The sequence below is a fragment of the Macadamia integrifolia genome, chromosome 5 (assembly GCF_013358625.1).
Source record: "Macadamia integrifolia cultivar HAES 741 chromosome 5, SCU_Mint_v3, whole genome shotgun sequence".
NCBI lineage: Eukaryota > Viridiplantae > Streptophyta > Magnoliopsida > Proteales > Proteaceae > Macadamia > Macadamia integrifolia.
Window position 1 is genome coordinate 38,694,142 of NC_056561.1, and position 26,171 is coordinate 38,720,312.

The 26,171-nt window shown below is 38.9% G+C and overlaps 3 protein-coding genes across 6 annotated transcripts in view; 1 reads left to right on the forward strand and 2 right to left on the reverse strand.

Moving 5' to 3' along the window:
* Positions 1 to 4,915: 4,915 nt before the first annotated feature.
* LOC122078849 (cysteine-rich receptor-like protein kinase 2) lies at positions 4,916 to 10,080 on the reverse strand. 2 transcript variants are annotated; one of them, XM_042645013.1, is made up of 9 exons: positions 8,774 to 10,078; positions 8,068 to 8,190; positions 7,845 to 7,981; positions 7,554 to 7,764; positions 7,043 to 7,277; positions 6,677 to 6,827; positions 6,021 to 6,055; positions 5,695 to 5,724; positions 4,916 to 5,590 (listed from the first exon to the last, which is right to left on the reverse strand). In XM_042645013.1, exons 1-9 carry the CDS (start codon positions 9,624 to 9,626, stop codon positions 5,482 to 5,484), a joined length of 1,884 nt encoding a protein of 627 aa, XP_042500947.1. In that variant the 5' UTR covers positions 9,627 to 10,078; the 3' UTR covers positions 4,916 to 5,481. The 2 variants fall into 2 exon arrangements, with proteins under 2 accessions (XP_042500947.1, XP_042500946.1); XM_042645012.1 differs by having other exon boundaries at positions 5,472 to 5,590; positions 5,695 to 6,055; positions 8,774 to 10,080.
* Positions 10,081 to 12,855: 2,775 nt separating this feature from the next.
* Positions 12,856 to 13,442, forward strand: LOC122077881. Its single transcript, XM_042643780.1, has one exon. It carries the CDS (start codon positions 12,886 to 12,888, stop codon positions 13,168 to 13,170), a length of 285 nt encoding a protein of 94 aa, XP_042499714.1. The 5' UTR covers positions 12,856 to 12,885; the 3' UTR covers positions 13,171 to 13,442.
* Positions 13,443 to 15,836: 2,394 nt separating this feature from the next.
* The window catches only part of LOC122079787 (protein MODIFIER OF SNC1 1-like), a 50,026-nt gene continuing 39,691 nt past the window's right edge, over positions 15,837 to 26,171 (reverse strand). The window contains exons 7-11 of one of the 3 annotated variants that reach the window (XM_042646502.1): positions 21,115 to 21,195; positions 19,541 to 20,995; positions 19,311 to 19,420; positions 18,920 to 19,093; positions 15,837 to 18,702 (exon numbers count right to left, since the gene is read on the reverse strand). In XM_042646502.1, coding sequence (XP_042502436.1) covers positions 16,183 to 18,702; positions 18,920 to 19,093; positions 19,311 to 19,420; positions 19,541 to 20,995; positions 21,115 to 21,195 — 4,340 coding nt within the window. In that variant the 3' untranslated portion in view covers positions 15,837 to 16,182. Of the gene's footprint in view, positions 18,703 to 18,919; positions 19,094 to 19,310; positions 20,996 to 21,114; positions 21,196 to 26,171 lie in introns of all 3 variants that reach the window. The other 2 variants (XM_042646501.1, XM_042646503.1) reach the window with 2 other exon arrangements.

Here is a 26,171-nt window from a genome sequence, read left to right on the forward strand (position 1 = left end):
GGGAGGGGGGAGGGGGGAGGGGGGAGGAAGAAGGTGGGAAGTATAGGATGAGTTTGAAATAGTTGTGTTCATATGGAAGATTCCTGCTTATGAAGAAAACCAAACAAGTGAAGACAAAGTGGTTCACTTCATTAATGAGTTCTTTTTTATTCTGTAATTGGTTTTTCCTAGCTATCACTTGTGGCTTTTGTAACTTTAAAGTTTCCTTGGTTTATCAGGCTTTAAGCTGAGGCAACCATTGAAGATAGAATACCAAGGAATGTCCCTTTCAAAATCCCATGATGATAAAGTACTTAAAAAATTCCTGGACCAATTTTCCCAAGGCCTGCTTTGAGTTTGATTTTGCGTCTCTCTCTCTCTCTCTCTCTCTCATAAACAAACACTCATGGATGCCTGGACTAATGTTACAAATGTCCTGCTTTGAGATTTGCTTTGCGTGTCTCTCTTTCTTTCTCTCTCTCTCTCTCATGGATGCCTGGACCAATGTTACCAAGGTCCTGCTTTGAGTTTTTCTTTGCCTCTCTCTCTCTTTTTGAGGAATTCTTCAAATCTATCTGATCCAAGGATAAACTTCGGTTACACATAACCACACCTAACCCTTGTAACATATCAGTTGTCTCTCTCTCTCTCACCTGATTTTACTATTTAGACTCAAGGATAAACTCTAGTTACACGCAACCACACTTATCCCGTGTAATAGATAAGTCGTGGGGAAACTCTCTATCTCTTTCTCCATATACGTAATTTTTTTTTTTGGGTAAACAGAAATTTATTGCTGATGTGAGTTATGTAAGTTCAACATCATCGTTACAAATATCAACTAACCATGGAATGGAAGTTTGCCAAATGGTCACACGTCTGTGATTTGGCTTTTCTGGTCAAGGTGTTTGCCACTATGTAATTACTTAATTGACATTCTCTTTGTCCCTGCTCCCTACCCTCTAAATTCTTTACTCTGAAATGATATATGAGATCAATCTTTTTCCATAAAAAAATTCTATTTTGTATATTTAATTTATTGAAGAGATATGTGTATCTTTTTTTTTTTGTAAGAAGAGATGTGTATCTTGTGCTAGAAGTAATAGGAGGTTACCAACCCTGTAGGCATGGACAAAATACCACCTAATCTAAAATTTAGTAAGAGATCTTGACGTTTCTGAAATTTGTAATATAACAACACTAGAAGAGAAATGGCAATAAAGAAAAACAAAAGGCCAAAGGAGAAGGTTCATAATTGAGGAATTTTGTATTTATACAATAAATATTGTGAACTTGTGGTAGAGATATAAAAATTAAAAATTAAAAAAAAAATCAAAATAATTGTTGACTTCTTCTTTGTTGTAAAAAAAAGGACATACTCAATGCACAAGATTTCATCTACTATGAGATTTGAAGAAGGTCATAGTATACGCAAATGTACCTTTATTATTATAGTTTGAGCCTTTTATAGTTTTTGTAAATTAAGTTGACGAGGAAAATTTTTCCTTCATAGATAAGGAAGAATTTCTTATTCAAGCAGATCCGTAGTGGTATGGCCCAATATTACCGATTTGTATTGATAATGGTATTGAAATTGGCGGTGACCAATATCAGCACCAAATCCCTATTCTACATGGATGCAATGACCTGACTCTTGGTTTAGCATTACACTCCCACCCCCTATGTATTGAAGAAGTCAAAGTTACCCTATTCTTTTGCAATCTGATAGTTAGATGCCCATGGTGAAAGAGAGTATTGCAGTTCGTTTACGTCCATCTTCCTCGACTTGAGACCAGAAAGAAGAAATGCAAGAATAAATAGAAGAGAGGAGCAGAGTTGTGTTCCGAGGGACTTCGTGATATCTAGATTAGTGTGGAGTAACGGATGTAAGTTCTAGGATCAAGAGAGGGAAGAAGGGTTTGAGTTATCCAATACCTCATATTAGTTTCCTCATTTATATTGATAGGGAGAATGGTAGTATGCATTCCATGCTCCAGATAGTTTTCCTTCAGTTGCTACCCAAGGAATAATTTCTTAACTGCCTGATTATGTTATTCCTCCCTTACAAGTTCTGGTGAGAATCCCTATACACATGTCGTGGCACTATTAGGCAAGCTTATATGATTGAGGTGATGGTCTTTTCCTTTAGTTATTTGCCAGTTGGCATATTTTGATAGGTTAAATGTTTACATATAAAACTTTTTTTTGATAAAGATTTCAAAGTTGGACCAGATCGATCTTGTCAGATTCCACTCTAGATTGGACCACAGTCTATTAGAATCAGTTAGGAATCAGCCAAAATCAGAATCTGTCATAACCCTAGATTTTGAAAAGGGATCAACCAAAAATAACCGAGATTAGTCTTGATCAATTCGAATCAATATCAATTGATTCAACCGATCCAATTCCATGGTTCAACCGTTGGATGGTCAGTGAGTGGCTAATGGGATCATAGAACAGATAATCTTTGAGAGTACTTTGGGAAGTTCAACTGGTTTTCATAAATCTTGCCAAGTCTAGCTGATATTACATAGATCCGGTTGTCTATTGACTGGACCTGGTTTGATATTAATTGGTCTATCCAATCAACATTTGGTTACAGTTTATAAATCTCTTGTAGGGCTCCAAGTAATCCCCCGTAAAGTCCCCGAAATTCAATAAAGTGGTAGAAACAGCAGTTGTGGCAACTACTGGGGGTCTGGACAGAAAATCTGCAACTGTCATTGGCCCTTCTTTTCTCGTACTTGATCACCAACTCAAACTGTTGCAAGAACTGAAACTCACTTCATATGACGTGCCTCATGAAGCTTGGACTGCATCTGTAAATACTGAAGGGGCTTGTGATCAGAGTGGCCTATTCGTAAAGTGTCTCATTTCCGAGCAAATAGTGCCTCCAGTGTTTCACAGCAGTACTATTGTGTACATCTCCTTCTCATACGTGACCCTACTAATCATCAATTAGTTAATGAGAATTTTGACTTAATTATGCTAGTGTGTTCTTGAAATAATCAGGCCATATCATTGATTGATTTATTAAATAAGGATAAATATGTTGGCTTTAGTTGGATATCTTTGTGTTCAAAACCTTTCTAGCAGCTAGCTTTTGGTAAGCTACTCTTTCTGACTTGTTCTCTATTGCATGGGCCACGTGGCCACTGAATTTACTTGTTTAATGTAGAGTGGAGATCCTTCGTAATTGGTCAACTTGGTCAACTTGTTCATAGGATATCCAAAATAACAATAATAATAATAATAATAAAAGAAGAAACTATGGTGCTTCTCATATGGTAGTAAGTTGAAAATTTATCATAATAGTTGAACTAAAAAGTTTTAATTTTACCTTTTCATCCTTTAAGATAACAATTTTTTTTTTTTCATTGGGGGTAAATTTATTTATTTCATATTAATACTGTATTAAATACTGAACTAATTAACTTTTAATTTTTTTAAAACCTATTTTACCCCTGCATTAAATAACTTCTGATAACAAAACAATGGGGTAGTTAAAAAAATGTTAAAATTTCTTAGATCACCACTTTCATGACAAGAAGTTGCAACCATTGCATGTTGTTAAATTTTAGTAAGATTTTCTTAGTAAGACTAATTATTGATGGCAATGTCAATGTGGTTAATTCATCCTAGTTTTGTTCCTGTATTTTTTTCATCTGAGATAGACATTATTATTGTATTTTATTTCTTTTTATTAATTATCATCGCTCACCTTTTAACGAAAATTATATATCAGATCAAAGTGTACATTCAAATGGATTTGGTCTCCAGTCCCAAAAAAATTTAAGGGCTGGGCATGATCTCTCCTTTGTGCCACGTGAAACGGATGGACTTGTTCATCAGAGCTTTAGGAAATGACATGAATCACCATATGTCAAAATTTATATGCAAATTTAATCATTTACCCTCCCATGTGTTGACTAACATTTCCATGTATGTCATGAATCTCTTCATCAATCACGCTATTGATAATCATCAATTTTTAAATGCTTCATTATACCATGTGGCAAACTTTTAGGTTAAAACTTAACATGCCAATAGGTGATTGTAGGGTCGTGTATCCACCAAATTTCAGCACTATACAACTTACCACCTGACCTATCAACCGGAGATTCCTCCTTGATTGGGCCCACCATAAATTTTGGGTTTGGGGCCTTTGGGTTAGTGGAGGGTTGTTTGGACATTCGAACCATTGGACAAACAAAGCATAGACCCATGGTATTTGGGTTTTGTCTTGTATTCTACAGCTCGCAAACACTTTATTGAACTTATATATATTTTACATCGGTTCTGAATCCATTACATGTATAGGGATAAAATTGTAATTATGTGTGAATCAGAGTTTTCTGTGTGCATATCTCCTGGAGTAGTATTTTTCTAGTTAATAAAAAATTGGAGAAATGAACCCCCTTATCTCACGGCTGTGATCCAAGACACAGAGGGCGGTAAAATGAAACCCCCACCTGTATGAAACCCAAAAACCCATCCCAATAGACACCTAATGCATGCCCCCTTATTGGCTCCCACGCTGGCATAGGGGCTGCATGACAAGTGAGGGCTCTTTTCCCCTAAAAAAAAAATACTCAAAACTCCTTTTTGCCACTTGTTGAACCCTAAAAAGGCGTACCTGTACACAATCGCCATATGGCACAAAATAGACCCACTACCAAGCATGGCTGCATGGGCCAGCATTAAGCTGGGGTATCTCATTTCCACCCCATCCACCAATCTGGCAGATCTTTCAACCTTATCATGAGAGACATACTATAATAAAGTTCTGAATGAGGCAATTTCTCAGTACTAGTGTAGTATAAGCTGCATCAAATCACTTGGCTGGTTAAGACAGGCATGACCATCTTAAGAGAGAATCTTTAATAAAAGCAGAGCCATGACCTCTTTTAAGTCTTACTCTGGTTGTAAGCCTCTATTGCTTCACTGCAAATGCCACCCTACATTATGGCATCAAGTACTCAATTCCTTACCATAAATGTGAGTTACAAACTAGACAAGAACAGAACTAGAAGTCCAACATAATCAAAATTCCCGAATTCAATGATACTCAGCCTGAAACATCAGAGAGCAAACCAGTGTCATGGACTAGTGAATTAGATAGTCAAACCATGATAGGCCTGTTCAGAGGCAAGCACAGTCCATGATGGCCTTGATTGCACCAGAATCCATGCCTAGACAGGCACGTTCAAACGGTAAAACAGAGGAGGTATCCCCTCATTTCAGGTTAGCTCGGGGATTCGATCTGAATAAAACCAGATTGAATAGGTGGAAGCAGCCAATCCAGTGAAATAAGGCAAATTTCAGTTTGATGAAATTGACTAGCAAAACAATCAGTGTTTGAACAGAAGTGACTACAAAGTAGTAACTAAAATGAAGGCTTGAGGCAAATTATTTTTTTTCTCTCCCATCTGTAGGCACTGGGAAACTTTTGTAACACCTCTTTAGTTGGCCTCATATTTTGGGTGGGAATTGGTTCAGCTCTCAAATGTCCACTTCTTTGGCCTCGTTAATAACTAGGAAGAATAATCTCTCTGCTGATCTCAAAGTTTCTCCATGTAACCGTAAAGAGGGACGCTGTACACCAACCATTCTACATTTCAAACAGATTCAAGGGTATCAAATCGCATATATGTCACATAAATAATGCAGAAAATAAGGGAATATGAGCCTGGAAAAGGGACTATTGAGTTTCACCTTTCATTTTTGGTGCTATTTGCAACAATTAATCTCATCTTCCATGCACCCGAGGATCTGATGATCCAGAAAGGCTTGGAGCAGAAGCCATGGATAACAAATGGGAGCCTTCACCTTCTTCATTGTTTTCCGTTGCTGAAACATCCAAAAATGGTGGGCTGGTAGGGGAAAGGTCCCATTGATCCTTACTGCTTCTTAGTAATTCCACCAACTTCACCATTGTTGGACGATAACCTGGTGTGGCTTGTGTGCACAATAGTCCCACACGCACCACATGCAGGATCTCATCTTTTAATCCGTCCTCAGAGAAAATTCTATCTATTATTTTGTCAAGTGTGTTATCCTTGTAATGGCTCCATATCTGAAAACAAAGGACATAATAGAGAGAATTTAAGCGCAAAACATATGCAAGCTTGGGTTCAGTAACTGGCGAGGAGGGGCTTTTTCATAGGATTGCATAGTTTAATATGAACCGGATTTTATGAGTACTCCATTGCATATTTGATTTCTAAAATTCATTCACATTGCTGTTGGTCATACTCGATGGTGAATTTCCTTGAAGAAAATTTCAAAAAGGAAAAGGGAAAACATTAACAGTCATATGAGTAAGCCATTAAATCTGTATAGTGTATAACTCTAGGATGACATATATAGGCATCATTTTAATTAAAAAAATAAAGAGACAAGCAACACACAATTTTCATTTAATATTCATGTCCAAAATTCCAATTTTCAAAGAAGCATCTAATATGTCTTGTACCGATCATATTATCTTCCCCCCTACCCCCAAAAACAAAGTAGATTAATGATGCTTTCTGGCCTGGCCAGGCTCCATATGAAGATGCAGCCTAGGACCGGAAAACTTGGGTGATCCTTTTACCATAAAGAGAATTAGCTTAGGTTATGCAACTTCCAAAATTACTCACAAAAAGAAAAATCCCATAATGAAGTTAAGTAATATAGCAATGAAATAATTACATACCCTTGCTAAGAATGATTTCCCTGCCTGTGATCCCACCCCACTGCTGCACCTTTGTCCAGTCACTATTTCGAGAATCAAAACTCCAAAGCTGTATACGTCGGCCTTCTCAGTCAGGTGGCCATGTACAACATATTCAGGAGCCATATATCCCCTGCAATCACTTTCTTCTTTCAATTTAAAATGACCACAAAAGTAAACTGAAGAATTGAACACTATACACCAAATTAGATTAGGATTTTGTTTGTGAAATTTGAAATCTGAAGACGATTTGATTCAAGTTCAGGAGCACACATGTACGTTTTCGAAAAACAGTGCATTCAAACTCAAAGTAAAGAAGACTGATTGACCAAGATGTTGATATCTTACAGAGTTCCTGCTACTCCGGTGCTAAGATGGGTTTGATCCTCTGCAAAAGATCTCGCAAGGCCAAAATCTGTTATCTTGGGCTTCAATTTATCATCAAGGAGAATATTACTTGCTTTGATATCTCTATGGATGATTCGGATTTCAGACTCCTCATGGAGATAACAGAGGCCTTCTGCCACTCCTTGAATGATATCCAATCTCTTCTCCCAGTCCAAAACTTTTGCTCGATTACGGTCTGTGCCATTGGAACCAGATTAAGAAAGAACCAGTGTAGATAAAATCTAAATCATAAAAAATCAACAGTAACTGATCTCTTATTTATATATATGAACATGCTTATGTTCCACGGGTTTCACTTATCCATGTGCTTTGTATTCTTTAATTCTTTGTGAAAGCTTTCTTTCATTCACTTTGTGAACACATCAGGGGTATGATGAAATACCTCCATGAATGCAAGTAACATCCAGAAAATTATCCAAAGTACAAGAAAAGATTGATTTGCTAAACATACCAAATATAAACTGATCCAGGCTCTTGTTGAAGTAGTACTCATAAACGAGCAGGCTTTCGGGGCCATCCGCACTGCAACCGAGCAATTTCACTAGATTTTTGTGGCGGAGGCGGTTGATCAGATCCACTTCATTTAAAAACTGATCAACCCAGTGTCTTGTATTTAGAAACAACCTCTTTACAGCAACTTCTCTTCCATCAGGAAGAACACCCTACAACATATTAAAACTCAGGAAAATAAGGGATTTATAAAACCTGAAGACAGATTAAATTTTTTCATAGTCTGTTCTACCTTGTAAACAGTTCCATAGCTCCCCTGCCCAAGCTTGTTGGAAGGGTCAAAACTCTTTGTAGCCTTTCTCAATTCTTGGTATCTGAAATTCAGCTTGGACTGAGAAATGGCAGCAGAGAGTCCTGATCCATAAACATCTGCAAAGAATTCAATAGATCAAAATTCCTTCCATGTAAAAAGATTGGTTCCTTAGTTCTGATCAATCTATTTCTGCGCTGCTTACCTCCAAGAGACTTGGAACCTGACTTGCGCAAGTATGTCTTGGCTTTCCAAATCCCAATCCCACTTAAGAGTAGCAAACATCCAATAGTGGAACCAATGATAATCAATAAGGTCCTATGATTCCCTGCAAACAAGCTTCATTAAACTTAGAACAAACAAAACTATGGTTTGAGCTAAACATAGATTTTTTTTTTCCCCTTTAGAAGAGCTAAATATAGATGTAAGCGAAAAAAAGGAGAAATGGGACACAACTCCTTTTTAGATTTATGTGATTCTAATCTACTTCTAGATAATGTAATTCATTTTCACCAACAATCGGACTAATAAGAATCACATCCTTGAAGAAAAATGTTTCAGTTTTGACAGAAAATAACCCCTTTAGCATCATATTCTTGTGTTGCTTCTTCAGTATTTTGTATCTCTCTTCTATTTCTGAATAAAGCTAGAATTGTTCGAAAGTTCAGTATATGTAAAAGATGCAGATAGATTACAATTGGCCGTTCTTTCCTCCAACAGTCATCCCTTATTTTATCTTTCAATTGTCATTTGGAACCAAATAGAAACAATTCAAACCAATTCCAGTAAGGTAACATAAATTATAAATAATAGATTTGATACAACAAAAACGAAGATCATGATCTTGTCTTTTATGGATATATCTAGCTTATGTAGATTAAACTTTCAGAAAGTCAAGGCTCCAAGTATACCTGATGAATCTGAAGTGGTCGAAATTGGGTTCCAAAACATCTGAGTTGAATACCTCAGATAACAACCAGCATTAAGAGACCGGCCTTCAACAGCTGGAGAACATGAAATGACAGAAGAAGCAGCAGCTTGGAGGCAAGTCTTGCATTTCTGGCTATCCAAGTTCTCCCAACATTGGGCAAGAGCATATACTGATAAATTAGAGTTTGAAACCGATCCAACCGCAAAATTCTGACTCTTAATAGCTTCTGTGCTCACATTCCCCACAACCTCTATGACAATTTGTCTAAATGAATCAGGCAGGGAACTGATCTTACTGTAAGCACATACTTTTGAGTCCTCCAAATCTACGGCTTCATTGAAGAATGAATAATTCTCATAACGACCAAAACACCCGTCCAGAAAAATCCTTCCTCCTGTCCTAGGGTAACATTTAGGGAGAATGGATCGAATTTCTGAGAAGCAAAGTCTGCAATCAATTGAACTTAGATCTTCATAGCACTGGGCAAGTGCAAAAACGGTATTTGGGCCATCTCCATAAATGGTAGTCCCAAACCCATTTTGAGTAACAAGTGAACTTAGATTATCCATTGCAGGAATAAAGTAATCGGCAAGAACAGCACCTGAAGCGGCATAAGTTGTGTTACAGTAGAAACCAGCGACATTCGTCCTGGGGTCAGCCAATGAAAACCCCAACAAGATTGATACAAGGAAGAAAACAAAAGCAACCCCTCTGATTTCTGAAACACCCATGTTTTGAAACACCGAGAATCTGTGTAAAAAAAAAAAAACAAAATGGAAAAGGGTTTCAATGATTACAAGAAAAAACTCAAATTTCGGAGCTCTTCTCTGCATTCGAGTACGGTACTGTAACTTCTGTTGCTCAAATCAAGTAAGGAATGAAGCATTTTTCCTCCTATAGATCCCAAAAGGTTTGGTTTTTTTTTTTTTTAAGATCCCAAAGGGTGAAAATAATGAACAATTCTTCGGAAACCAGCAAAAACCAGTGAAGAAGAAGAAGAACGACGGGTTTTTTCTGTTCAGGATCTCCGTTTCTCTCTGCAGCTCATCATGAATCCGAAGTTGATTCGAGAATCATATATTGTGAAGAAGACGACGGGTTTGTCAACCATGGAGGATCGACCCACTAGAATAAGATCTTCAAGGAATTTCTGAGACTAATCCAGCGTAATTTTGCTGACTTTTGAGCTAAATCACCGCCTCATCACCTAAAAAAATTTCCACATGTGTTTCCAGAGGATTATGACTACTGACTAAAGACTCGAGAGCTCTGAAATTTCGGAGTGGGGTTTTGAAAATTCTGGAATGGAATTTTACAGCAACCGTAGAAGACCGGTACCGTTGGGCCCATTGCTACCGACTTTTTAAAGATCCCGGGTTTTTTATATTTTAAATAAAATAAAGACTTCATTCAGTGTAAACGTGTCAAACTCAGAGATGGCATGGTACATTGCACATCTAATTATGGATTAAAATTAGATCACACTCTACTTACACACCAATCCGGATTCCAATCGATCTTACTAATTGCCGCAGGTTGAATATGAATCGATCGATCCTTCACATGGTTTTAAGTATCAGTTTCATATTAGTCGTATTGGTTAAAATCCAATCATTGACTGATCTGAATTAATTATCTATATTGTTTCAGAAATAAAACAGTAAAAAATATTTATATATACTTTTTAAAACGATCAAGGACAAAATCAACCGATACTTGCCAATCCTATTCAATTCGGATCGGTATCCCATCCCCTAAATCCATGATCCTTAATCATTTACTTTGTATTGAACCGGTTTCAAGGGCGATCCCATTTTCACCCCAATATTGCTTAGAATCGATTGGATCAAGCTGATTTGATTTGATTCGGATTGAATCCAATAAAACCTATGGGTATCGGGATCCAAACTTATCTTGATAGACTCTGATTTGAAAATCGAAGCGCCTAGTAATTGCCCCAAATGAGCCTTAACCTTAGAAATCCAGTACAGATCCACCATTCCAGATCAACGTCCATTGATTCCATTTTAAATCAGCTAATTCATCCAATCCAATCTCGATTTTTAAAACATTAATTTAAGGTCAATGGAAGAGGAGTTTTCCACTTGTGAAAAAATTAATATTGTGAATAAGGATTTTTTTTTCACCAAATAAATAAATAAAATATTTTTTTATGTTATTTTAGTACAATTTGAAGACCTATAATGCAGCAATAACAATAAAACTTAGCCTTATCCTAATTAAATGGGGTCGACTACATGGATCCATAGGTAATGATATAAAGACCTACAATGATAAAAGGAAAAATATGGTTAACACTTTCCTTTATCAATAAAAAGAATGGAGTTTTCTTTTCCCAATCATTGTGGTCCATAGACAGCGTACAATATGGGGGAAATAGGTGAGAGTGACAAAGGTCACATTTGGATCATCTCATCATTCAGTCATCGGTGAGAAAAAACTCTTTACTAAAAGAATGAATCAATGACGATAGCATCTTGGCACTAGTTTATCTGTTACACTATTTCCTTCATTGCGGTTTCATTGCTGAAAATATGTTACAGCTTCTTCCCTTACTCTGTCAAAAACGGCAATGAAAATGGAGTTCAGTAAATCTACATCTACGTGTATGTAAGGCATACTAACACCTGTAATTAAGTGCTTAACGGAATTGTAAGCTTTCCCTTATCCTTATTTTTTCAAATATTCTGAAGCTTTATATGAATGAAGAAAAGAAGTGATCGAAACAAAAACAGAAGGTAATTGTATTGATTCCATTTTGTAATTTCATTTCTCTTATAACATGTAAGAAGTCTTTATATTTTTTTATTTTTTATTTCAATTCTCTCTCTTTCTTCTTAGATAATATATAACAGAAAAAAAAAGACCTTCGAAAAAAAAAAAAAAACCTCTTACATGCTAAAAGGAATGAAATTACAAGAACGGAACCAATGAGCTGGTAAGGGATCTTCATCTTAGGAAGTGTGGTTTTGAATTCAACTTCTTATACCTCTTTGGACCCATTGACCGGTGGTGTTTAGTATTTTTCAAACTAAACTTGGCTACTGCTTGGGTTGCAGCCAAGTACCTGCAACCCTTGGTACCAGCCAGGGGAATGGAATCTCCAGGGTATATGTAAAAAAATACATCATTGGTGGGTATTTTTAAACCTACACTTGAGATTCCATTTCTTTGGTTGTTACCAAGAGGTTGCAACTATTAGACTGCAACTTGGGTAGCAGCGAATTTTTTTTCATATTTTTCACTGTTTTCGATCCGATACATGCGGTTGTGAGGTCAGTATAGGCCAACAAGACTAGTCAGATTGAAGACCTAGATAATTGTCGTTGGCAAGAAAAAAGGTCTTATTTTTAGTGGATTATTGCATGACTTATTATGTGCCTGTTATTGTACAACTGTTTGTACCCTAAACTTGTTCATAGCTAAGAGTGTAGCTGGGCATTACATTCATGGTCATTACTGTATGTGCTCTCTATGATATTGATCACAGGGCACTAGTATGAGTGCATGTATGTACATATATTGAATTGGATCATATGAAAATCTTGCATGTGTTATTGTGTTGTTAGTAGCTTACAATTATTTCCCTAACCTAAGATGTCCTTATTGTAATGGTTACACATTATAAATTTTAGCAGACCAACAATAGATGTTATATATCAATATATTGGATTCATAGTATTTGTCCCTAAACGAAATAAATGTTTGACAAAAAATTCACTACCCGATCAGAGAATATCTGGAGAGAGATTATTTGTATATGATTGAACAAAAATTCATAATCTGTAAAGCACTTCATCAGCCAAATTTATAAGAGCACATAGCCATTGGGAATGGAACCCCGTCTAATTACGAAATTACCCTGTCACTCATAAATCGTTGAGGGAGGAAACGTGTGGCAGTAGCGTGCATGATGCATGGCAAGCCGAACACGTGTTTAATATATTTTCTGGGCACGTGTAAAATTGGACACTTGTCAATCGATTTCAAGTGGGGAGATTTGGTACAAAAATGAGGGTTGGCAAGGGTGATAGAAGGTAAAGAGCTAAGAAAGAAAGAAAGAGAAATACGATGGAAAAGCAACCGGAGAAGCCGAGAGAGGATGCCCATCACCACCACCAGCAACGGCAGCAACCGCTTCATATCTCCCAAATGGAACCAGTGACAGAAGGTGCCTACGGTGGTGGAATGTACGGAACGGAGGTTGGACAACCGAAGCAACCGGTGAAGCCACCAGCCAGCGACACCCAAGGCGCAGATGGGCCAGTTGGGCCCAACATCGAACCCAAGCACAAGCCCCCTCCTTCCTCCGGGGATCGAGACATCGACATCACCGGCCAATCTTACATACAATAGTGTTAGAATTAAAAACCACCGCTCTTTTTTAAGGTTGTGTTTGGTATCTATTCTTGAAATAGATTCTATTTTGTTCAAATCATGTTCATTTATCTTTCTTAAGGTTGTGTTTGGTATCTGTTTTTTGTAATAGATTCTGATCTCAAACAGGTCCTTAATGCCTGAACTGGGAGCCCACCTGTCATATATTTGTAAGGATCCAATCCCTTAAACCGCTGGATTAACTTTTGGTAAAAAAAGAATTACCATAAAATGAGAATTTTTGGTAAAAATTTGATCCTTTTCTTTGGGATTGATTGAATAGTCGGAGAGTGTTCAAGTGTCATGCAAATGGCATAAGGGGAAAGTACCAATGAGATGTAATAAAATGGTATCGCACATAAGAGTCTATTTGAGTCTATTTTATTATTCAAGAATGAGAGCGAGATGTCGGTCAACGCTGTGTTAGGAAAAAGTTTTGGTTTCTCCACTTTTTCTATCCTTTCACCCAAAATTCTACCTTTCATAATTTTTCTATGAAGACTGGGTTCTTGTTTGTTTGTTTGTTTTTTTTTAACTAAGGTGTCTGGGTCAGATGTACAGATGGAGAATTGAATCTGAGACTGTGTGTCTATCCACACAATCTCTAATTCGTCTCTGGGCAATCCACGGACGGATTTCTACGAAGATCGGTTTCATTGGAAAATTGGAAAGGTTTCTATGAAGACTGGTTTCATTGGAAAATTGGAAGGTTAAAATTTGCTCTCTACACTTGTAAATGTGAAACGGTGCTAAAGTGATTATGAAAAATGACTAAATAATCAAGATAGGGTCCCATGGACCAGATGGAAGTTGAAATTAGTTCCATTAACTACTAGTAGTTAGGATATATATATATATATATATATATTTTATAAGGAACTGTAGAGGATTTTATTCACTACACTAGAGGGGAGGGGTTGATAGAAAAGAGTGGAGAAAGACATGTGACAAGAGTTGATCTTTAGACTTTCAGTTGGGATGACTACCCAATAGTCAATAATCAAGAAGGATGTGAAAATTAGTTCCATTAATATTAGTTGGGATAAGGTTGACTCCTAGTAGTTTTATTAACTAATATTCCCTCTATAGCACTTGTCTCCTGTACGATGAACACACTAAAACACAATGGTATTTATTCTTGGAAATAGATCCTCTTCAATTATTGGTTTGTTAGTCTACATGGGTTATGAAATGAAGCTGCATTTAGTATGGTATTTTGAGGTAAATTATCAACCTAGAATGCAAATGAAGCTGCATTTAGTATGGTATTTTGAAGTAAATTATCAACTTAGAATGCATTTTAATAATGCATAACAAACGCAGTCTATGAGTCTAAATGTAAATTATCTCATTAACTACAAATCGAATAGAGGGTAAGAAATATAAATCGCTAATTTTTGAAATAGAGGAGAGAAAATGAGATAGGTTGGGAAATTTTATTACACCTACTTCTATATAAAATTGTTTTTTGTCTAAAACTAAGTCTTGTTCTGAACAAAAGGGATGACTAGGTCATTCTTCTCAAGGATACACTTGTAAGACAATAGCCATGGCATTTGCCCCAACTGTATTGATCTTTTCACTTTTATAATAATTGCTCCACTTCTCAGGCTAAGACCTTCCAGTGTTCAGAATCCGATCCTCACGGATCGCAGGCCCCTGAATCAGCAGATTGCTCCACTAACAACAAATCTCCAAGGTGTGCTCGCATCTCTGGGTATCTGTCCCTTTCCTCGACATGAAAATAACTTCTTTGCCTACAAGAAACGAATAAAAAGCAGCAAGAAAAAAATGTTTATAGATTTTAAAAATAAAAAGAAGACCCAAAAAATTTCCCAACCATGCACTCAGAACATGAGTTGAGCAGCGGAATTTTTTGAAAGGATTATCTTCTTGACACCTCTTTAGCTGCTAAATAATTTGTAAGTTTACATTTTATCTCTTTTAATGAGTGTAAAAAAAAATCCTATCAATGCACATGTATACTCAAAAAACATATAAACCAATGACTACTCTTGAAAATGATATAATAGTAATAATATTTTCAAACCATTTAAAATCCATTTTTTACTCCTAATTTAATTAATTATAGGAATAAGATGAGGGCAATCAAAATATATTACATATTCTAAATACATCTATAGATGTATCATCAAGACAATCACTTTAATTAACAAAGGTTAACGGTTCTCTAAGTAAGCAGTATAGAGGAAAGCTTAAATGAAAAGCAGTAAAATAGTTTCATACATAAAGTAGCAAACAAGGTCATTTCATGTCAGGAGGAAAGAGATAGAGAGGGTGCAAACATCGCCGATTGGAAAGCTGAGAGGAAGTGCACCAATTAGGTGCAGCAAAATGATATCTTACATTGCAGGGCAGCAAGATAATTTCATGTGAAGATGAGAGAGAGGCACAAAAGACAACCTCTTTCCTATTTAAAAAAAAAAAAAAAAAAAAAGATTTCTTTTCAAAAATATGATTACCATATGAGGAGGTGTTACCTACGCTCATGTTCAGAGAACCCTTTCCCCTTTTTTGAACAACTGTTAAAATGAAAGCAACCAGTCACCATGGGTGTCTCCCAGAAAAAGGGTAACGAACCCCACCACCCCAACCCTTTTTTCCCCCTCTTCTGATCCCACTGATTCATCAATACGGCTCCAGACGCACCTTTGAGAGCCAGAGTTTTTTCATAGTAAACTGAACATCACGATTAAAGAAGTTCAAAATGAAATACATCTTAAAAATAAAAGATCCAACCACATCGGCTACCCTCACCAGCTTTCACCTATGCCTCACCAATTTACTCCTGACCCTGAATCATGCTCAACAGACATGTACACTAGAATGGAAGAGTCAAAAACTTACAATTAACATACTCCCAACTGATCATGTAGCAATGGATATACCTGCGCGGCTTTCATGATCAAGCAACTAACCTACCTAGCTGAAGGAGGAAATGGCTTTAAACAAGAAAACATGAAATGTTATTCACTCTCCATTACCATAACCAGCAGCAACTCGAACAGAGCCGCTGCTCTGGGCAGAAAAGTTTGCCCCATGCCTTGAGTGATTCTGACCCCTCTCACGGTATCTTGAACCCATGACACGTGAACCATCGGCTGCCCTTCCAGAGAGGTCGTCCTGTTTATAGTTGTGTGACCCAACTGGTTGGTACTCATAATGCAAATTATGCCTCCTGTCACCATTTTTAGTCACACGATGTGGCTTGCTGCTATCTTGCCCTGATGGGTTGCGAGGAGCAGGAGGAGATTCCTGCGCCCTGCTGAAACGACCATTGTGGTTCCCATGCCTGTGTGATCCAGAAGAAAACTGTTGGTCATTTTGGGTATCCACATTTGCAGGACTTACTTCTCGCTGGTTAACAGGATCTTGGTTTGGTCCACACTGTTTGAATGAAACTACACCCTTCCTTTCTTTCTTAGCCTCACGACTGCGTATGGTGGATCTTTCACAGACGGTCTTTGAAGACTCTAACTGATAAGGCTGAGGCTCGTCTGGGAAAGCTCCATGATCCTTGTCGTTTTGTGATGCACAGCCATCAGCATGCTGAGTACACTCTTTTCCAGAAGTCCTACTAACATGAACTGCAACCTTTTGACTGCCGTTGCCCCTGTTGCCTTGCCGGTTATGAACAAAATGCGGCTGAGATTTTGGTTGCCACTGGGACATTGAGTGTTCTCCAGCAAGGCTTTCTCTCAGCACAACTCTTCCCTCTGGCTGGCTCGCCTCAAGGGAAGAAGTTTGAGTATCAATCTTATCAGTGCCCCCACCATGTAAATCTTTGTGATCAACAACATTGCGATTGTGCCCTGCGCCTTTCTGCCCCTTAAGTGGATGTCGTTTCCCTCTCCCCATTACACTGTGATCCTTCACATCAGTTGAAGCTGGATCAGTTGAGACGGAATTATTAGAAGTCCAGTTGTCAGAATATTTTCCTGGCCCTTTTGGTGAGGATGCCTCAGACTCCTGGGGTTGGTGTTTCTCAATGGGTTTATAAGCATTCTTGCCAGTACCTGAAGAGAGAGATGATCCTTCCTGCAAGCCTTGCAGCGGAGGTGGTTCAGTAAAACCACATTGGCGCCACGATCCATGAGCTTTACCATGCTTATTATGCTTGCTCCCCCCATTCTTATGCTCAATGACAGTCCCTGACTTCCCAGTAGCCAAGCCATCAGGACATCCACCTCCAGTACTCTGAGAACCAGGTTCTACTCTCTGTGGTGCCTCGTCAGGGACGGATTGATTAATTATGGGAGACAATGCTCGTTCAGTACTACACTGCTGCAACATTTCTTTAGCCGCAGGCTTTGGGACATATCTCTCCATTTCAGCCCTCTTGCCTTTTATAATATTGCTCTGCATACCCTGCCCAGTCTTTGTAAAGGAACCATTAGCCTCAGAAGTTCTGCTGTGGCTGGCTGCTTCTGAAGCCTCATTCTTGTTCTGTGACCGGACAGGAGCCCAGACAACAGCCTCACCACCATGAAATTTATCTGCTGATTTAGGAGCTTGTTGGCTTCTTGGCATCCGGCGAGATTGAGGCCTCCATTGGTTGTTTGCTCTACCGTGGGCTTCTTCAGCTGACAAGGACCAACCTTGGTCTGCATATGGAACACACTGAGAATCTTGAACCTCCGCAGACTCCCTTGAAGTCATGACATGAACTGAGGATACTTCTAACACAGCTTCAGAGGCCTTTGCTTTAGCAGTGTCAACATGAACCTTTACAGGATTTTTTTCAGTGGGCATCGACAAGGGTAGAGCACCAGGTAAAGATTCCTCCAGCTTGCGCTTGCTCTTCCCATTCCTGTTTGTTTTTCTCTTCCGTGATGGCAAGGGATCATCAACAGTACTATCGTTAGGTGTGCCAGAATCATCATTTGAGGCACTTACATCTGGAACCACATTAAAAGTACTTCTTGAGGCCCCAGTGCTTCCAGTGGGAGTTGGCCTTTCATTTAAATTTTTGTCTGAAGGAATATTCAACTTTTTCCCATGGTCCATTTGTTTCTGCCTGCTAGAAATGTTCTCCTGAACTTGTGAGGGTAGAACAGGTTTAGGATTAACAGCATCCAAACCATTAACATCCTGTTGCAATGGCACAGACAAGTTCTGTAACTCAATGGAGCTCTGGGGTGCACATTCTGAAACCTCCAAAGGTACATTCTTGGAGAAGTTGCTTGACTCCCTAATAAGCCTATCACTGTCCTGAGAAACTGCATTGGAATTCCCACCAAGTGAGGATCCTGGTGCTTCTCTGGAACTGGATGTATCTACATGAGACAAGGATCCTTCTAGCTTATGCTGGGTAGAGCAACTCAGTGGCACAGAGTAATCTAACTTCTGTGTTGAACTCTCTGCTTGTGTCCGCCTGTTCAACTCTTCCAATTTTGCAAGTGCCTTGGCTTTCTGCTCTCTTGTCCGTTCTTCCTCTTCCTTCTGAAGCTGCTTTACACGTTGGGTTGCTATCTCTTTCATCTTAGCACGCTGAAAGGGGATGGGGCCAAGTGACAGTAAAATTATTAAATCTAGCAAACACATAAAAAAGTAGGGAAATGATCTCCTGGACAAACTTAAAAAGAATGAACATCTATCAGCAACCTTATATTGATCAACATTCCCTTGGTCATCAAATGTCGAACAATAAAAGTCCAACATATTTCACAAATTGACTGCTGAAATCATTCCCCATTTACAAATTTACCTGTTCATTATAATTGTCTGGATCGAAAGAGGATGTTTCATATTCTCCCCCCGTGTTCAACTCTTCCAATTTTGCAAGTGCCTTGGCTTTCTGCTCTCTTGTCTGTTCTTCCTCTTCCTCTTCCTTCTGAAGCTGCTTTACACGTTGGGTTGCTATCTCTTTCATCTTAGCACGCTGAAAGGGGATGGGGCCAAGTGACAGTAAAATTATTAAATCTAGCAAACACATAAAAAAGTAGGGAAATGATCTCCTGGACAAACTTAAAAAGAATGAACATCTATAAGCAACCTTATATTGATCAACATTCCCTTGGTCATCAAATGTCGAACAATAAAAGTCCAACATATTTTGCAAATTGACTGCTGAAATCATTCCCCATTTACAAATTTACCTGTTCATTATAATTGTTTGGATCGAAAGAGGATGTTTCATATTCTCCCCCCGTCCTTCCACGAATGTTTGAGTCAGACTTTTCAGGAGCTTCTTGATGAGCACCGAGGACTTGCACATTAACATCAGAGATCTCATCAGTATTTGCACCAGGAATAACAGTCGAAGATTTCGTGACAACAGTTTTGCTTTTCCATTCCCCACCCTCCTGAGTAGTAAACCTTCCCTTACCTTGGTTGTCCAGCCTACTTTCAACAACATGCACCCTCCTGTGAATCTGACCATGATTCTTTTCTCCAACTTCAGGAGCATTCAATACATTGCCAGCTGAAACTTGAGATTCACCGACTACAAAGGCAACAGCTGTACTACTGGAAGTTTTCTGTTCAAGGGTCCTATCTCTCATGAAAGTACCACATTCTTGAGATGATGAAATTGGCTTTCCGGTACAAGGTTTTTCAGCAGAGGCAGAACCAGAAACAGCTCCATTTATGGAATGGTCATCATTACCACTCACAACCCTTGACCTTTTCATTTTCTCATCTCTACTAGAAATAGAGCCGCCATCATACCGGCCTTCAGAAATCCGAGCTTTAGTATTTAAGCCCTCTATTTTGTCTATCAGAGAGGGATTTATTTTTGTAGCAGGGAATTGTTGTGGACCTCTTGAAATAGGTGCAGATTCTTCTTTCTTTACCAAACTGTCATTAACTGCCTTGGTATTGCTCATAATTCCAGGAACATTCATGCCAACAGGAACAGAAGAAACTTCCTCCTTATCTCTGGGTCGTGAAGAAGCTTCTTCACCAGAAACTGTTTTCAGCAAATCCAAAGCTTCGTCCTTTCTGTAATCTGTTACCCAATCATTCTCCACAGAAGCTCTTGGTTGCTGCCCTCCTCCAAGTGGTGCATTGGTTGGTATGGCATGCCCCCTCTTCTCTTCTCCATCCTTTTCTTCCCAACCACCCTGTTGCTTCAAAAGAACCTTGTACGGACCCCGTTGGGTACCATGAGAATGAGAACGTTCCACCTGTTCATTCATCATAGCATTGTGGGCAGAACCATATCCACCAGGCCTGGCATGGAAATTACCTGAGTCCTGATGGAGGTTCTGGTTTGGGAATCTGTTATAAACACAAGGACCAGCTGCCATTCCCAAGACAGGAGCATCTCGATCACTGGGATTGCACATAGCCATGAGTGGGGGACCATAATAGCCCTCGTAAGGCACCGTTCCGGGGTAAACACCAGGCCTCATAGGCATCATAGGACGCATGTAAGATTCAGGAATTTGGGGCCGGTATGAGTCTCCATTTTTTGCATGATAATTGCTTGGGCCAGCTCCAGGTCGTGGAACCGGCTGTGAATTGGCTAAATGTCTAGGTGCAACTTGTGGATGATAATAATTAAATGGTTCAAGGGGATAGCTACCAGGAGGACCAGGAGTTCCATATGGTGGACCACCTGGAGGTCCTCTATACCAGACTCCCTCAGAAGAGTGTCGTACAGGTGTACCATGCCAAGGGTCAAGATGCTGATGTGGCATAGTAGTATTAGGAAATGATTGAGGTTCCCTCTGCCACTTCTCTATGCTAGGTGGGGCCCCATCTCCAACAAATAAGGACTTATCACCCGTCCAAGTATTTGCAGTTTCCCCCTCTGCATTGACATCAACTGGCTCATGGTCTGAAATATAAAACAGCAAGAAACACCCCTTAATATTATGGCTAAAATCCAATACTTCAAAACATTGTATCAAGGAGAACAGGGAGGCAGCCAATCTTCATAGGCATATGCATACTTACCAGCAGAAGTTTCCGAACTCTCTTTCAGGGTTGAAACTCTACCAGAACCGGGAGAGACAGGGCGCCCCTGCGAACCGTGACCTGCCAATAAATCATTGACCAAACAGAACAAACAATCAAATATTTAACAGAGAAGGATCTACATGTTGCCTGCTTACATTAGAATCTCACATGATACGCCAATAATGCATAGTGCAACAGCATAGTTAATGAGGAGAGACAAAAGCATGGTTCAAGATCTCACTGAGATCTCTTTTTTTTTCTTCCAATCAGCGAGACGAGAGCACAGGAAAGGCTCAAAAACGACAAGCACTAGAGATCCTGCCACTTGACTCAGCGAGATGTTTTCGGTCCAACTTGGTCCAACCATGTGACATAAAAGCAAGAGTTTCGACCCCAAAGCAGAAAATCTCGCTGAATCTCACTGGAGTCTCGCTGGTTTCGCCACTCTCTACTTTTTTGGAAGAAAAAAAAACACCATTAAGCTGAGATTTTGGTGCTTCTTCTTGAAGATCTTCATTCTTACAATCATTGAAGCACTGATCTTAGCATTTGTGGTGGCTTTTCTTCTCAAGAACCATTTTAGATAAAAATTTCTTCTCAAACCCATTTTTTCATAGAAACATCAAAACTTGTTGGTTTTATATGTGATGCATCTAAGTGTGATCTATAGATTTACGAAAGAAACATATATTTCTGTCTTTAAATTAATTTTTTTCTTTTTCTATCTAAATAAATGTTTTTCTTGCCAAAAAAAAAAATTTTGAAAAAATATGATTTGTACATTATGCTTGTTACTCAATTTTTTTATATGTTGTTCACCAAAGGCTGATCTACGGCCTCACAGTGTCATTTTGTTTCAATTAATAAATTAATTAATATATATTTTTTAAATATATACTATATATTAAATAATTACAGAAAATTAAAAAAAAAAAAGGAAAAATTCTGTTTTATATTAAAAAAAAAAAAAATGGATGAATAAATAAATTCATTACCAAGAGAAAAGAATATACAAGGGAGGAAAATAGGGGGAGAGGCAAAGCCAATCAAAAGCAAAGATTCAACCAAGCTAAATCCACAGCCGGATTAGCTAACTAGGGGGATACAAACCAATCTAGATCCAAACCACAAAGGACAAAGAAGAAAGGGTGGGAACATCAAGAATGAGGGATGGTATCAATCTTTAGGCTCCAAGAGGCAATGATATGTTTGTTCCTAGGAGATCTAGAGACAGGCCAAGGGTGAAGGGATTGGATTTTGGAGGTAACATCAAAGTAGATGGCTTTCCAAATCTTGTCCAAGAAGTGGGAATTGGAAGACCATCTACAGATGTTTCGTTCCATCCATATGTGGTTTATGGTTGTAGAAAAGGCAAGTTTCCCAATGGAGTCACAGATGGAGGGTCCCGAAAAGGTCATGTCAATCCAAATCCATTCTCTGTCAATGGGTACGCTAGGTCTTTTAGAGGGCCAACATCTAGAGAAAACCATTTTCCAGATGGAGGAAGAAAGGGGGTAGGAGAAGAAGAGGTGGGAAATGTCCTCAGTGCCATGGGGGCAAAGGCAGCAGGAGGGGGAAACTAGGAAATTACCTTAAATGTAGTGTTAAGTATTGTTAGTGTATTTTGAAATGAAAATGGCGTTCTTTGATTCACTCTACTATAATTTATAATTAACTATGATATTATAATTTAATGATTTAAAATTAAGAAAAATTTATAGGAAGTAGGGAATTAATATGTAATAGTTATATGATATTGAATAGCTCTTAATGCATGCATTCTTTAATATACGATGTTGAATAGTTACTAATTCATGCATTATTTTATGTAATAGGGTTTAAGTTGGAGGCACAATGTCTAATGCTGGAAATAGAGGTGGAGATATTGCATGGTTACATGGAGATCCAATGCCAGATGACTCAGATGACAAAAAAAAATTTCAAAGTGTATGTATTATAAGAAAATTATTAATTCTGGAGGTGCCACTAGGTTGAAGCAACATTTGGCTGAGGGTACAAGGATGTTGCCAAATGCCCCCAAATTTCCTATGAAGTGCACAGAAATGTGCAGCAAAGCCTACAAGGTGGAAGGTTAAAGAGGGCAGAGAAAAAAAAGTTAGATCAAGAATTTGATGAGGCAGTCTTAGAGAGACACAACAATGGATGTTGACTCTGATGAATCTAACAGTGATTACAGGCTAGAAGAAGGTACGACAAGGGCAAAGTGGAGAGAATTGCAACAAGTTAAGGCAAATAGCAGGATCTCTCATCAAGTGGAAAAGGTTAAGCAGGTAGAGATGAAGAGAAGAGCAAGTGGCTTTGGTTCTAAAGCAGCTGCATCAGATGTGCTTCCCACAGAGGAAAGGAAGAAGAAGAAGCAAATATATGTGGATGTGCCTCTCAGGAAAACTTAAGAGTGTGAGGGCTGCCACACCCCCAAGACAACATCATGATTCTGATGCAATATACTCTGATATATAGATAGCAGGATACAAGACGAAAACCATCAAGCAAGTATGGGGTACATAGAAACAACAATTGGGGGATGCAATGTCAAAATGGTTTTTCTATAATAGCATCCCAATCATGGATATGTTATATCTTTGTTGAGGGATAAATGCGGTGAGGATTTGATAAGGCCAAGCATTACATAATTTGCAACCAACTACATTACATTGAAGACCTTTCAGGATAAGATGAATGGTTTGAGATCCATGTTTGCCAATGAGGAGTGGTTTGGATGGAGGGAATGGGATAGCCAGGTGGTAAGGCAGCACAAGCCACCATCTCTAGTGAATAATTCTAGTAGGATGTGAAGAATGTCCTTATATTTGGCCCAGTGGTAAACTGTCTTAAGGATGGTAGACTCAAAGAGGCAGCCTACCCTGCCATATGTGCATGCTGCAATGGAGAAGATGAAGGAGAAGGTGAGAGCATCCATTCCTACGGGTGCAAAATCTTTCATCAAAATTATTGAGGAGAGATAGAAGAAACATTTGATGCATCCACTGCATAAAGCTGGTGAGTTTTTAAACTTAACTATAATGTAAGTTAAAGTAACTTTACATTCAATGACAAGTTATTTATGGAATTTGCAACGTGTTTATCTCAATCCTAAGTTTCACTACAAGTACAATCTACAATAACAACAAAGCTTAGCCTTATCCCAATTAAATGGGGTCGGCTACATGGATCCGCAAGTATACTACAAGTACAATCTAGGAATAGATAATGTATTGCTAGAAGCAGTGGAACTTGCGGTGGCAAAGTTGGTCCCTAAACCTGGTCTACGGCAGCATGCAACACTGAGGTGGGTTCATGTTTGAAATATGTATAGTTTCCTAAGTCTTAATGAATTCCTTATTGTGTACTAACTTGTATTCATGTTTGAAATATGTATAAAAGGAATTCAGGGATGCTATTGGGAGTTTCAGTCGTGCAGCAACAATGGCTGGAAGACAAAGTACTGCCCCTGGTGAATGGTGGGTCCTCTATGGAAAAGATGCACCTAACTTGAGAAAAATAGCAATCAAGGTGCTTTCCCAAAATTGTTCTACATCTGGATGTGAGCACAATTGGAGTACATCCTCATTGATCCACACCAAGAGGCGGAACCAACTAGATCATGAAAAGCTACAACAGTTGGTGTTTGTGCATTACAATATAAGAATGAAGATGCAGCACATATGTCAAGGCATGGAGGGTAACAGTGAACCAATTGAACTTGCCCACGTTTTCCAAGAAGACTCAGATGATGAGGATTCCGTGGATGAGTATATGTCTCAAGAGAGTCGTGTGCTTTCACAAGTACCCAGGCCTTTCGAGTCCCAAGCTACCAGGGTTGATGTGGAGCCAGAAACTTTTTTGTCACGGTCCAATGATGATGATGATGATGATGATGGTGCAAGACCTGCTGGTGGTAGTAGTGGACACCATGCTAACGGTGGTGGTGGTGGTGGTGGTGGCGGTGGCGGTGGTGGGGATGGTAATGATGGTGGTGATGGGGGGATGCGCAAGAGGTACCACTACATTGAATTGGAACCAGAACCGGTGCGGTTCACAGGAGACTCATATCACTCATGCCACACAGGACATAGACCATAGTGCACGTTCCCCCACACCCTCCAAAAGAGGCTCAAGTCACCGATTCATAATTGGTGGAGAGTAGGATAGCATGGAGTCAATGGACATCTCTATTAGGAGCTTGATTGACACTCTAGGCGGCTCAAGTATGGAGAGTGGTATTCATGGGGAGCAGATGCATGCACTGTTAGCCATATATGGCACAATGACCACCGATTCAAACTATGGTCATTATAATCAGTTTGGCCAGTTTGGATACCCATATGCCAGCTCTTTCCCTCTACCTCTGAGTATGAGGGTCAATCACACTCCCATTGGGTCAGGTTTTGTGGATTGCATCTTCGAGGTTCCAACCCCCCAGCCATACATGCCGGTGCAGGTTCCAGTCTGCCATACACCAACCAGGAGTTGTGGATCTCGATCCAGTTCATTTAGCTTCAGAAATATCTACCCAAGGATTAGGTATCTCCAATATGTTGCTAATGATGTTTATAAAGCTGTTGTTGCAGACTTTGAGTATTACTTTCGTCATACTATAACATGGTCAGCCTTTGTGATTCAATCAGAGGAAAACATGCTTCAACATTTCAGTACTAAGAGTCTAGGTCTCTAGGATGGAGTCTAATTGTCTAGTTGTCTACTATATCTACATGTGTTATGTTAGTTATTACTAGTTTATACTTTATGGATGTCTACTCTTCTCCTTTGAGAATAATAAAAATTAAAAAAGATCCCCCCTTTCACCTAAGATGACCTAAACTCACCCTTTCCGCTTCCAGCGGCCTGCTCCTCCGGAACTCCCTATAACCCCTTCACACTCCTACCCCTGGTTTTATCCCTCCTTGGTGGCTATGGCTACTCCTTCCTCCCCCAACCTTAACTAGGCACGGCCATACATAACATAGAAATCACACTTGGAAAGGGTGGACAATTAGCTAGAGCAGCAGGTGTTGTAGCCTGTAGCGAAATTG

Excerpts from the sequence above, each read along its gene's own strand:
- LOC122078849 (XM_042645012.1), bottom strand. The coding sequence starts at position 9,626 with ATGCAGAGAAGAGCTCCGAAATTTGAGTTTTTTCTTGTAATCATTGAA. Across the intron at positions 8,191-8,773 it reads GACCACTTCAGATTCATCAG|GGAATCATAGGACCTTATTG; the intron begins GTATACTTGGAG and ends GCTTGTTTGCAG. Across the intron at positions 6,056-6,676 it reads GGAAATCATTCTTAGCAAGG|ATATGGAGCCATTACAAGGA; the intron begins GTATGTAATTAT and ends CTTTGTTTTCAG.
- LOC122077881 (XM_042643780.1), top strand. The coding sequence starts at position 12,886 with ATGGAAAAGCAACCGGAGAAGCCGAGAGAGGATGCCCATCACCACCAC.